Below are 12,924 nucleotides of genomic sequence, written 5' to 3'. Positions count from 1 at the left end.
GCTTAAAATAGAACCTACTTTGCACGGCATCTTATCCGCATACTTACCACGCAGCAACTTTTGTTGACAACATAGCACAGCTTGTAGCTTTTGTAACTAATGACCTTCCATTTGAATCTCCTCATAACCCGCTCCTGGCACAGAAGACACACACTGTATTAGACCACTCTGTGTATTCCATCTTTTTCAGAGCGTGTTTGCTCATAAACAGTATTACAATGGCTTGGTAAATCAGGGTCAATGAATTATGCAGAAGCAATGGTCAAGGTAAATATTGAATGCCCTTGATGTTGCCCCTCATTACAGATGGTCGGCACAACTCAGGGCCCTGATCACGATCGCAGATTGGGAGCTATGAGCTGAAAGTTAATCAACTGTTGCTGCTTTGTTTTTTCTACTGTATAATTATACACGACACCTGAACGCTCGCCGAGACACAGGCGGTGAAGGACACTCACATACAAATACAGATGCACCACTTGGAAATGAAGCAATGATCCAAACGTGACATCGGTTTGGAGAGGCTGCCTGATAATAATGTAATACGGCTCTTGTATCCCAAAGAGGCTGGAGACAGTGGTTGTCATGCAGCTGCTAAACTAACAGACACAAGCAGCATTTTAGGTAACAATATCAACACCACTGTAAGTATTACTTATAATATTAACATGTTTATCATCACTTGATGATAGTAATTTATTTGAAATAATAATTAACTGTGTTCATAATGACTGAATGGCCACTATATTAACTTTAATTAATGTATTTAAAAAATGTATTCACCAATAAAGGCCATCTTTTTACAGAACTATCCATATCAAATGCCAAATAGATCATTTCAACTTAAAATAGCAGTAGGTCCCCAGATATCTCAGCTGCTCATAATGTCCCTCTGGCTGAGCCCAGACACCCTGCGAAGGAAAATTCATTTCAGCTGCGAGTAGCCTGTCCACCATCTTATTATTTCAGTCCCTGCTCATAGATTCACCCTCAGGCTCAGCTCCCTCTTCACCTCAGCATTTTAGGACAGCCATCATGTCAATCCAGTGACACTGTGACTTGCCCTCACTCATGAACATGACCTAAAATATATCCTCATATATCCCAATCTGTGCCTGGCAGGCCTGAAGATTTGAAAGTGGCTCAAGTAAGGAGGAATTTTTTTATCCTATGGCTCTAAACTTTAGAATGATCACTTTAAGAAAAAAAAACATGTTAAATGTTGGCTTTTAGTTAAGATTTCGGATTCTTTGATTATCATTTTGTTGTTTCACACAGGTGTGTGGAGCCTATCAGGCGTGTCTTTTATCTTCTAATAAGAAATCAGTGTGTTGCTACTTGTGTGATGTCAGCTGTCAACACATCATGCATCTGCTATTTTTAATCTTCCCTTTTAAAGAGCTTTCAGCTGCAGTTCTTAAGCACTGTGGAGGTAAGGATAATTATTGTTAGTTATGCAAGCAGTCATTAGAATAAATGCACAGGGGCAAGGGCTGAGAGGATAATTGATCATTTTTAAAAATTTGTTTTCATTAATATGAAAATGATTATTTCAGGTGTGGGAGTGAGGTTAGAGATGTGCTTATAAGCATTTAATTGTTGAGGAGCCTCATTCAAGCTGTTCAGCGTCGCTCTCACTGCCCTGGTCTGCAGGTTTTATTCTGCTCTACTGTCTGTCTGTCACGAGGACTCAGCGAGGCAACGCAGCTCGGCTCTGGTGTTCGCTCTCTCCTCAGCAGTCTGGCCACTGTTGGAGCCCAGTGTCCCTGGAAGGAAACACAGTCTGCGTCGTTGTTCTCACTCTGCCGAGCAGGACGCAGCTCCCTGGCAGCTCTGCTCAGATGTTTGCAGATAAAGTTATGAGCCTCCTCAAGATGCTCTTTTTGGCTCCATGATCCTGCATCACAGAGAGGACCCAGAGAGAGAAAACTATTTCTATTTAAGTGTATGAGTGTTGACTGGAATACAAGTCCAAATGATTTGTCCTCTTAATAGTTGTTATCACCATACACATTTGCCCCAATCACTCATGTTTTTTAAGTAATTGATTCTTGCAGGGATCAATAAACTCTTACTATAATTCTTCCCCGGTTTAACAGTAGCCTCAAAAAACGTACTTACTGGCAATGTGACAGGATTTTAATGCGTCTGGTTGCTTCCTCATGGCAGTGTATGGACGATGTGGTCTTCAGAGACCACTGTGTCACCAGGATGCATTCACTGGCACAAAGTTAAGTGCATTTTATGTCTGTGTGAACCTTCCAACAAAATAATGAAAGCAAGTGAAGTGAAATAATTCATGTTTGAGTAACACAGTGTAGTGCTGAAGTGCCCATCCATACTTCCCTGCACTTCCCTGCAGTTTTTCTGGTCCATCTCAGTCTCTCTCTCTTTTGGACAAATTGTCTGTGGTCCTGATGAATGATATATCTCCCTCCCCGCGACCACACAGGCTGTATTTCACAATTTATGAGGGTCACAGTCTTTCCACAGGAAGCAACCCCCACTGAGTCAGACCACTGGCAACTATTACTCACCAGACCTTCGCATGATGCCAAAGTGGAGCAACAAACAGGAAAACTGTCCTTTAAGCAACAGTTCTGAGTTCAAACACGGGGCAAAGTGTCCGTCAGTGCGACACCGACTGTCAGCGTCATGGCTGCTTAGCTTTCGCTGATGACCATGTGTGGAGAATAGATGATATTTTATTGAGCTTCTTATTTAGTCTAAAATCAGGATTAGAAGCTGACATAGGGGATTAGGTTATTTATCTTGCTGAAGCTGATTTTGTTGACATTTTAATACTGTTTAAGATGTCATGATGAATCAAGTGCTCACTACAGAGTACGGGTGAAGAATGTGGATTGTGTTTCTAATATTCAATGTATTTCTTACCAAAGTCTGGTGCCATTCATTATTTACACTGTGAATACTGTAAGCGTGTTGTAGTAAAACTGGAAAAGTGGCTGAGACTCCAGTTGAAATGATGATTGCATTCGGTATAAACTTGCGTTTAGGGCCAGACTGCTGCAAACCAAACCCAAAATTATTAGATTCTCTTTCTGATTGTCCTTCCCTCTTCCTCTCCTCATCCTCCATCCTACCATCCCCTACTTTGCGTCTCCCACCAGGGTGGTGGTGAATGCCAGTGGAGCTCCAGTGCTTTGGCGTTTGAATGAAGAGGGTTTCCTCCGTTCGTCCATTTTGAACGGCACTACGATGTGGTTCCTGCAGGCCCCTGATGGACTGGTGGTGCCAGACCACTTGCTGCCCCTGGGACAGAACTACTTCCTCAGTAAGACTCCATTCTCCTATTCTGGCATATACAACCGTTTCCAACAAATATTTTCTTATCAGTTCTACTTTATCAAACTGCTGTAGACCTGTAGCCACAGAAACCCCCACATGCTTTAAGGTTTTAACACATTACTGATGTTAGTGAATCACATATGATGCACCGCACCAAAATTAAGTGAGTAAAGTAATTGATTGCGGTTTGACTGTTCAGATCAGATTATTTGATGAAAGCAATCTTGATGGGATAAAGATCTCTCGGTTTGACCTGTCAATGAGCCAGTTTTTGAGACAGTGTCTGTAGAAGGAAACTTTTAATGGAAAAATGTAGGCTTTTGCTCATTGGCATCATCATGTAACTGGTGAAACTGAAAGACAAAGCAGCAACTGAGCCTGCCAAAAATGCTGGGTAGTGTATGGAAAATGTATTAATGGGTAACGATAATTGACACATTGATCAGTAATACCAGTAACAATAAATACTCACAGAGGTAGAAATATTGAATGTTTATTTCATCGTCAGTCAGATCCCCATTTAGACCAGATCAAATTTACAGAGAAGAGAAAATGTATCCTTTTAATTTGATACTGTCAATTATCTCTGTTCCTATCCTTTAATTTGTCTGATAGTTATCCAATAACTGTTAAGAAGCTGAATAGGAAACATTCTGCAATATCTTTACATAGCTCATTTACAACTGAGCCAAACACATCAGAGGATTAATGAATTTAAATAAACTGTATTTACAGTGTTTATACCTGACACATCATTGGGGAGAACCACACAATATTTGCAGTTGTTAGTCAGAGTATTATATTTGCATATTTTTTTAAAAAAAACAAGTTTTTATTCTGATAAACCATCTGTATTATTTTGTGAAAGAGTCTCACACAAGTGTGACAAAAAAACAGTGTCATGTGCTGCAGTGGGTGCTGGGGGGCTGGGGGGGGGGGGTAATTGGAGGCTCACTCATTGACTGACGGGCTGGCTGACCTCTGTCTGTGCTATACATACCTGATGCTGTTTCACTACGCTGCCTGTCTGCTGACCTTCACATGTCTGTGGCAGCTCAGCTTCTGCTTTACCAGAGAGAGAGAGAGAGAGAGAGAGAGAGAGGTAGATGACATTGGGGAGTTAAATCTAAGGGGAGAGAGGATAATGGAGGGTGGGAGAGAGGAAGAGTCAGATAAAGGGAGAGAAAGACAAGAAAGAAGAGATGGCAAACAGAAAGGGATTAGAGTAAAGGACAAAGGGACAGAGGATGCAGAAGGAAGAATGAAGGTCAAACTGCAGATGAATGAAGACATGGTGGTTTTCCTGCTGTTTCTGTTCTTTCTGCTGCAGCAGTCAGGCTGGATAATAAATGAGTAATGTTCACAAGAGCAAACTCTCATTTACACCCAAATTAAAAAGTGGGTGGCATGTAGGCGTGAAGGTGTGTGACCTTGCGTAGGCGCATGCTAGCTGGGAAAATCTGTGCAAGGCATCAGTAAGTAGGGAGGAGCAGTGCAGTGACATTGCATTTCCTTCTTCACACGTCACTGTGCCTGAATGTCGACGATCTGCTTTCACGTCTCGAAAGGAGCAATGACTCTGCAGGTCCAACATTCGATGTCATTGGGCTGACGATCATTTGGTCAGGGATGACAGAAGAGTCTGCGTTGTTTTGTCAGCTCTCCGATTGGCTAAGGAGCTGACATCATCAGCGTCTCGTCATTGGTGGACTCGCAGCTCATTGGCCTCAGATCAGGCTCTAAAAAATGGCAGTTAATATTCACTACAAGGCTATTTTTATCCAGGGGCTCGTGTAGCTGTCAGCTTTGATTGAAGATATAATGAGATGTTCCGAACTTACAGACCCAGAGAGAGACAAGACGGAGAGGCACACACTCTATTTTGGTCACAATGAAGAGCGGCCTGTATCAGTTCACATGGGAGTGTATTGTTTTTTATTTTGTTTTGTTTTTTTAACAGCAAAGTACTTTTCATGAGAGGAGTCATTTAAAATGTGTTCTGCAGCACACAACACAAATCTACAGCCATGCAAGGGAAGGTCAAAGGTTTTGCAGGTATTTAGTCATAAAGCAAAATGTTGGAGAAACTGAAACCTGATCATGGTGTTAGATAAAAAGTCAGGGGATCACCAAAGTTCTGACAATTCATCATGAGACGAATATGAATGACCCGTTTCATGGCTTTTCTTTCAATAGTTGTCTAGACATTTCACTCAAAACCACAAATGTCAACCTCATGGTGGCATTACAGCAAAAGTCAGGGGATCATCAAAGTCAGTAGGATTCATCCTCTAAGGACTATAAATGTCTGCACATGAGTCTGCTCATGAATTTCATGCCATTATATCTGCTCCGTCTGGTTGCAAATGAGTCAAAGAAACCGCTCCAGCATTAAGTCAAATCTTCTCTCCGAAGACTTGTGGATCATGTATTCAGTAATATATGCCCATGCGGTACCTGTCATTAAAAAATAACTCTGTGCTACATAAATAGTTAAATAAAGCCCTCAACTCTTCTGTGGTAGGTGTGTTGCGTGTTGGCACCCTCACAGCCCCGGAGGTCACCCTGCGTCTGAACCTGACAGTGAAGGCCAGCAGCTGTGTGGAGCCCGGCAGCAGCTTCAGTGACCCTCAGTGCTCCGGGAAAGGCAAATGTATCACACAGCCGTCTGAGGTGAGAAATCAAGGAAACAAAATCCTCAAAACTCCGGATGTTTCTTCTTATAAAGACTAACATTTGAGCTCTAGTGTGAATGACGCTGAGAGACACAGGAGAAAAAACTTGCAGCATTATTTTATTTTTGGTCTCTGCAACCATTCACTTCACACCTTATAACTATAGTGCAACTGCAAAACAGGCAAAGCGAAGCAAAGTTTCCATATTATTGTAACCCAACATTGTTACTGCACTGAATCATTGGGTTCAGTGATGCAAGAGCCTTTTGATCATTATTCACGAGTGTATAGCAGAAAAAAAACACTCTCCCTGGGTTTCACTTAATAGCAGAGACCAGCGCAGAGCAGAAAACAAAAGAACAAAAGCCACGATAGCGCAGACCAACACAACGCAATGCCACAAATTACAGCAGTGCAACGTGATTACAACGTGCACTGTTTTTTTTTATTATTAAAACTGTGGGGAGTTTTCATCATTATCTGCTGCTGATGGTCTAAAATGCATATGGGTCTGCTTGAAAATAAGCTGGTGGTTATACTATATCAGCGACTCTGAAGACAGAAAAAAAAATGCTGCAGCAGATGAAAACACTACATCCATACTTACCGTACGTCCAACCCCCTAAATCTATACGTACCTCCAACTAAAAGAGATGCAGCAGTAGCGACTCTCACTGGGTGTGAGAAAGAATTAACAAAAGTATAGAGGTGTTGCAGAGACGTTTGTTTGTCTCTAGCTCAGTTTCTCATTACCATTACTCTCACTTTATGAGAAAATCAAACTGTGTCACTGTTGCTTGTTATTGCATTGTTATGTTACTGAATTATTTAACAAGGCTCATTGATTTGACATGTGAAATTAGTGTGTGTTTGCGTTTGGCAGAGCACTTTCTTCTGTGAATGTGAAGACGGCTACACTGGAATCTTCTGCGAGGAATTTGATGCCTGCCACCACCGACCTTGCCACAACAATGGCACCTGCGCTGACGTTAGACAGGGGGGTGAAGGACGCAACTTCACATGCAGCTGCCCTCCAGGTGTGTGTGTGTGTCCATGTGTACATTATACCATTTCACGTGGCCTCAGGCCCTTAGATGTGTTGATTTCAGGGCTGTTTGAGAAAATACTGTTTCACATGTGGCTTCATGAAGAGTCTCAGCCTGACTGTGAGGTCTCTGTTGATTTGATTAGAGCTGTGCAGACATGAAGAATAAAAGCCGTCCTCTCTTTGTTTGAGAAAATCTCTAAATAAGAACAAAAGAAAAGAGTGCGTGTGTTGAACCTTTGATCTTGTCAGATTTATTCTAGGACAGGGACTTGAAGCGAGGGCCTCCGGTAGGAAGTTAAATGTCGCAGGTGACCAGTGATGGCCCGTCACTTCCCCCCAGGGAGCGGCTAATGAGAAAAAATGAAATAGTGTAAACAGACAATAGACAGCACTGTCAAATGTAGTTAACCTATGTGACTTAAATCAGTGCCTTTTGATGATTTGTTTTAATATTTCTGTATTTCTTTATTAGGATCCCTATTAGCTGCTGGGGTTCACAAAAATGATCTAGTGTTAAATTTATAAACTTGTACCCTGGGTTGCAAGGTTAAAATACATGATTTAGTAACCTGCCTTATAAGATAACTTGTATGTTTCACAACAACCTATTGTGTATTTGATAGCAGGCTGTAATATAGTAATATAGCTATAATCTAACACAAGGGTTGGCTGATGCTAGTCTCAACTTTTAACTTATTTGATCAAATGTAATGAATCATGTGGACTGAGATTTGAATGTTTTTCTCAGGTTATGAAGGGGAGCGCTGCCAGTTGCTGGTTGACCACTGTCTCTCTCAGCCGTGCAAAAATGGAGCCACTTGTTTCAGCAGCCTGGCAGGGCCCAGATGCTACTGTCCCGAAGGTAGGAGCCTCATCAGTGCATGCTGGAACCAATGTCTGTATGTTTGTTGGTGTGTGTTCGATGTACATGAGTTAAGCTGCCAGAAATACATGGTTTGTGTGCCTATAAGAGAAGTGACTGCAGAGCAATATAACGTCAGTTTTTTTTCTGTCTGGGTTATTCAAGCAGTTTGTCTGCGGCGTGTTTCACAGTATCTGTGCCACCAAGATTAATTCAAACCTTCCTCCTCTTTTCTAATTAGTCTTATAGCCTCGGTGACCTGCATCAACCTCCCAGGGGAAATATGTGGCAGCAAAACTTCTGCCGAAACAGTATTTCTCTAGTTTGCGATTAACACACACCGTGTGCCGACAACAGCAGATACATACACACAGAATACAGGGAAAAGATTAGGTAACAATGGACCTTGGAATTGGTAGATGGATGTAAAACCTGGTGGGAAAGGTTGTTTCATTGTTCTAGGTACAGCACCCAGCGGTCAGTTCATTCTCGATCTAGAGGAGGCCTCATTCACACTGCAACACCTGACTGTGTTGTTAATCTGAAGCTGCTAAAAAAAACCATGGCTTCCAATGTGGAAAGGAATTCATAATCCACCCCTTGTGTGTTTATTTTCATAAAATGAGAGAAACAAAGCAGAAGTGAGAACCGTGCCAGCACCTCTTGATTAGAATGTGGAGGTTTTGTTTAGAGAGTGAACGCAAAATTTCGTTGGTTTATTACATACTATATGTGAGGTAACTTTGACTTTTGGAGAAATTTTTATTTACAGGTAGCAGCAGGTTAAATAAATCTGTAACACTGCACTGGGTCAGTTTTTCTGCTTAGTTGTTGGGACACTTGAATAGAACAGAGCCATTGTTGATGCTACTGTGAAAAAGGACTACAACATTGCATATCAGAACAACAACTGTGCAACTGTCAGTGGTTTATGAAATGATTCCAAACAACAAAACATCAGGAAATATTCTGAATTTTTCTATACAAATACTATAAAAGCAATTGTCAGTAGATAAAGTTGGTGCAGAGAACATGATGCATTTCACATTGCAGCAAGACAGCAGTTTCTTTGTTTGGCAAAAATACAGAAATACTCAGCAGGGAAAATCAGTAGCTCTCCACCCATACAAACTCAAAATGGGAAATCCATAGACAAGGATGTCTTAGTACAGAACGCACTGTTTTAACAAGTTATCAATCAATACCTGAATCAGCATGCAGAACAATACTCCTGCAGTTATAGGCTGAGGTTGTGGTTAGTGTTTAAGGGACAGCTAAACGACACCACTCTTTCTTATTGTCTGAAGAATATCAGAAATAAATTGTACTGTTTGTGGTTAATGTTAGTGTGAGACATGTAAGTCATTGAAAAGTCCTCCTAAGTGACAAAAACATGATCCTCCAACACACACTCAGAGGATCAGCGATATGAAGAGAAATGTTCATCCATACTGATGAACATATCAGAGGAGGATGATTTCAGTGTCTATTTGAATACACAGCCTCTGGGAAAACAATCCGAAATAGAAGAGATGTTTCTCCCCCAGAATTTTTTAACATGGATACAGGACATGAAATCCTTTATAGTAATGTAAAGTTTCCAAGTGCAAGAAAACGTTTGATCGTTATTGAAAACACTCCAGGTCCAAGAATGCTTTATGTATCGTTTGTGTAAAACCTTTCAGTGTGTAGAACAGGGGGAGACAACAAGAGGAGAGGGAAGAGAAAGGAGACTAAAAAGTCTGTAAAAAATTAGATCTGCTGTTCTCTTTTGTTCAAGCATTCATTTCCCTCAGGGCTGAGACCAAGATGTTTGGAGCAGAAGTCACAAGTTCTTTTCAGCCTTTCTGCTCATGTTTGTTAGGGACAGAAAACAGTAGAAATGCTTTACAATAGATGGTAATTAAGACTCTTGTCTGCACAGCAGTGTTTTCAAAGGACCAACCAAAAAACACTGCGCAAAAAATCACTGGCTGCCCTCCTCCCTCTTTGAGAAGACATTGCCAACACCCGCTACTTTTCCAGAGCCAGACACATTGTAAAGGACAGTTCACACCCTGTTCCCACCTGTTTGACCTGTTGTCCTCTGGCGGGCGCTACAGGTCATTCAAAACTCCGACCATTAGACTCAGGAACACACTTTCTTTAAGGCATTTGCTCTCTTAATCAACACAATCATGCAAAATGAAAAACAGTACTTTCATCATTCCTGTGCAATTTTCCACAGTGAAGAATTACATCTTCACTTTATGTTTATCTATTTATCTATTTATATTAGGATTGTGTTAATGTGTATGAAGCTATCTCTTTTTAATTGTTTTTAACTCTAATGCATTATGCAGGAGAAGCGATCCTCATTTCTATTCTATTCCAAATTATCTTGCACAGAGGCGGCCCCATTTTTGCATGCTGGTTAGTGCTTACACTCTACCCTCCCACCCCCATAAATCACCACCACGTTTTCTTGCAGTTTTCCTGTATAGACACAAGCAATAAATAAAATGAATGATGGCAAGAAAACTGTAGCATCTATCATCAGAGAGATATCAACTGTGCGATCACTTGGCCAACAACGACAGCAAAAGCTGAATATTTATTTGCTACATCCTTAGGGAGGCAGGGATATTTCACCCTGCAGGGATAGGTAGACAAGGTAATGTTATTTGCACTCCTGTCTATCTGTTAGCAGCATTCCTCAAAAACCTACAGATTACAAGAGAAAGAACTTGATCTAAGTAACAACTAAATGGACTAATGTGGTGTTTGTCAGATCTTTTCACAGGCCGATACTGTTTTTAACCCACAATCATGAAGGTGACTGAGACAGGGGCTTTAAGTTGTAACAGTGTGCTCATACTGCCATCAACTTGGCCCATGTGGTCAGCCACAACAAACAAACAAACATAACTCTACGAATAAACAGTTCCCCTTCAAAATAAAACATAAATATTCAAAAGTTGATCACAATGATCTCAGGTTGTCTTCTACCGTCCAGTTTTTAATCTCTGATTAAGGAGTCACACCTGCATGGAAACCATTCATAGCATGAATTCTATGGATCTGCTCCGACTCCTCAACAGAGACTACCGCACTGATATGAAGTGTACTTTATCATCCTCTTTCTCCTTTTTTCACACACACACGCACACATTTATACACACCGACAGAGGAGAGAAAGTGTGAGTGTCAGTACTGTCACTGCCTCCAGTCAGAACTCGCAGGGCGGGGGGGTGAGCGGGCAAGCTAATTTTAAACTGCTAACTGTTTTTAATGTTGGCAGGTTTGAATGCCAGCAGCAGGAATGAACAGACTCCTCTACGTCAGCCAGGTCTCATGTCCCTGTGTGTGTGTATGCGCGTGTGTGCGTGTGTGTTTGTGCATCTTTACATGGATAGATGTGTAGACAAAGACAGAGAGAGAAATTTATCCCAAGATGTGGATGTACTTTTAAAAACAGTTCTCACGCAGAGCAAAGAAGCTAAATACAGAGGAAAGCAAGGGATTAAACCATGCCAGAACAAATACAAATCATAAAATTAAATTCATGCAAGATCTTGCTTTAGTGTGTATGCGTGGGCTAGCATCTGTGTGTTTGCAAGCGATGGAGAGGAAGGGGAAGAAGGGGGAAGAGATGAAGGGAGCTTGGAAGGAGGCAGAGGAGTGAAAAGGGAAAGGATGAAGCAGAGCGAGGCAGTGGACACAGAGGGAAAGAAGAAGAGAGAGCTTTGGGTGAGATATTCCCCTGTCTGCTGCAGATTACTCCTGTCTCTGCTGCTGAATGATGAATGTCCTCCTCACACGGTGAAATAAAGTCTTGCAGATCAATGGATGCTTGAGAGGGATCTCTTCATTCGCTCAATGGAGGGTGCAGTTCAGTGCAGTCAGCACAGGGATTTACTACTACTGCTACTGTAGATCACAGCACCCACACACACTGTATCACAGCAAGGTATGTGCATGTACACAGCAGAGTCTTTCTCCGCGCTGCAGCAGCACAGTGGCAGTTCTCACGGGAGGTGAAGGCAGGGGAGGAGAAGGGGTGAAAAAGCAGAGTTTATTTTTAGAGGGGAAGGGAAGGTGAGAGTAGCAGAGGCTCACAAGATAATGAGAGGAGGTGAAGAAGAAATCAGTGGCTTCAGCACACAACTAGTCATCCACAAAGGCAAATGGAGTGCATGGGCATTGTTGCATAGAAAGCACGACAAAAACACATCCCCCTTCTGCCACAGACACTGGTGTGACACAATACTTCGACATTCCTGTCAACAGCATGAAGTCATTTATGTTAAGATGCTTTCGCTCTGTTTGTCTCTAACAACGATGAGGAAAGGATAAAAGAAAGAACATTGAAATTGCTGGAGGTGGTGATTTCGGGTGGTAGATGATGAGAGAATTAAACCACTTGCTGTCTTTCACTATTTAATCACTGGTGTTATTCTCCCAAAATCTGCGTCTACAAAACTGAGCTGTCGTGAGGTAACAGTTCAACATTTTGGGAAAGAGGCTCATTTGCTTTCAAAACTCACCATAGGCTATATTGGGTACAGGTCTCTGTGTGCAACTAAACCCACAAAAAAATCTTTGTGAGCTTATTTGCATTAAGACATGGTCTTAGCGGGCTGAAGAGTGGGTACAATTTTATGCCATAATGGATGTCACATAGCACACTGCACCACCTGATTTGCATAAACCCAACCCCGCGCTGCCCACTTCCTCGCCTCTAGGTTCATTCGAATCCTCGAAAAGACCAAACTGGAGAAGAGTTTCATCTGACTTTTGCCTGCAAAACTGGCGATCCTCCTGCACCTCAGCTTTGTGCTTAGTGTGGTCTTGTAGATAAGGACACATGTTCAATATGAGATTCTAAGAAACTGTTGAAATCCGGGGAAATTGGCAGCATTTCCATCCATTCAAAACTTCTGTTTTCTCCCAGACATATGGGAACTAGCACAGAAACCATTTTTGTGTTGGTTTCTCATCATTTCCTTTTGTCTTTCCCTCCCCCTTTGTCCTTCCACATCCCGCCCTCA

The 12,924-nt window shown here is 41.8% G+C and overlaps 1 protein-coding gene across 1 annotated transcript in view; it reads left to right on the top strand.

Moving 5' to 3' along the window:
- The window catches only part of dner (delta/notch-like EGF repeat containing), a 53,313-nt gene that overhangs the window by 31,765 nt on the left and 8,624 nt on the right, over positions 1 to 12,924 (top strand). Inside the window, exons 4-7 of the mRNA XM_056375049.1 lie at positions 3,132 to 3,295; positions 5,834 to 5,982; positions 6,868 to 7,021; positions 7,781 to 7,894. Coding sequence (XP_056231024.1) covers positions 3,132 to 3,295; positions 5,834 to 5,982; positions 6,868 to 7,021; positions 7,781 to 7,894 — 581 coding nt within the window. The remainder of the gene's footprint in view (positions 1 to 3,131; positions 3,296 to 5,833; positions 5,983 to 6,867; positions 7,022 to 7,780; positions 7,895 to 12,924) is intronic.

The sequence above is a fragment of the Seriola aureovittata genome, chromosome 4 (assembly GCF_021018895.1).
Source record: "Seriola aureovittata isolate HTS-2021-v1 ecotype China chromosome 4, ASM2101889v1, whole genome shotgun sequence".
Classification (NCBI taxonomy): domain Eukaryota; kingdom Metazoa; phylum Chordata; class Actinopteri; order Carangiformes; family Carangidae; genus Seriola; species Seriola aureovittata.
This window is presented reverse-complemented; position numbering and strand designations above follow the sequence as displayed.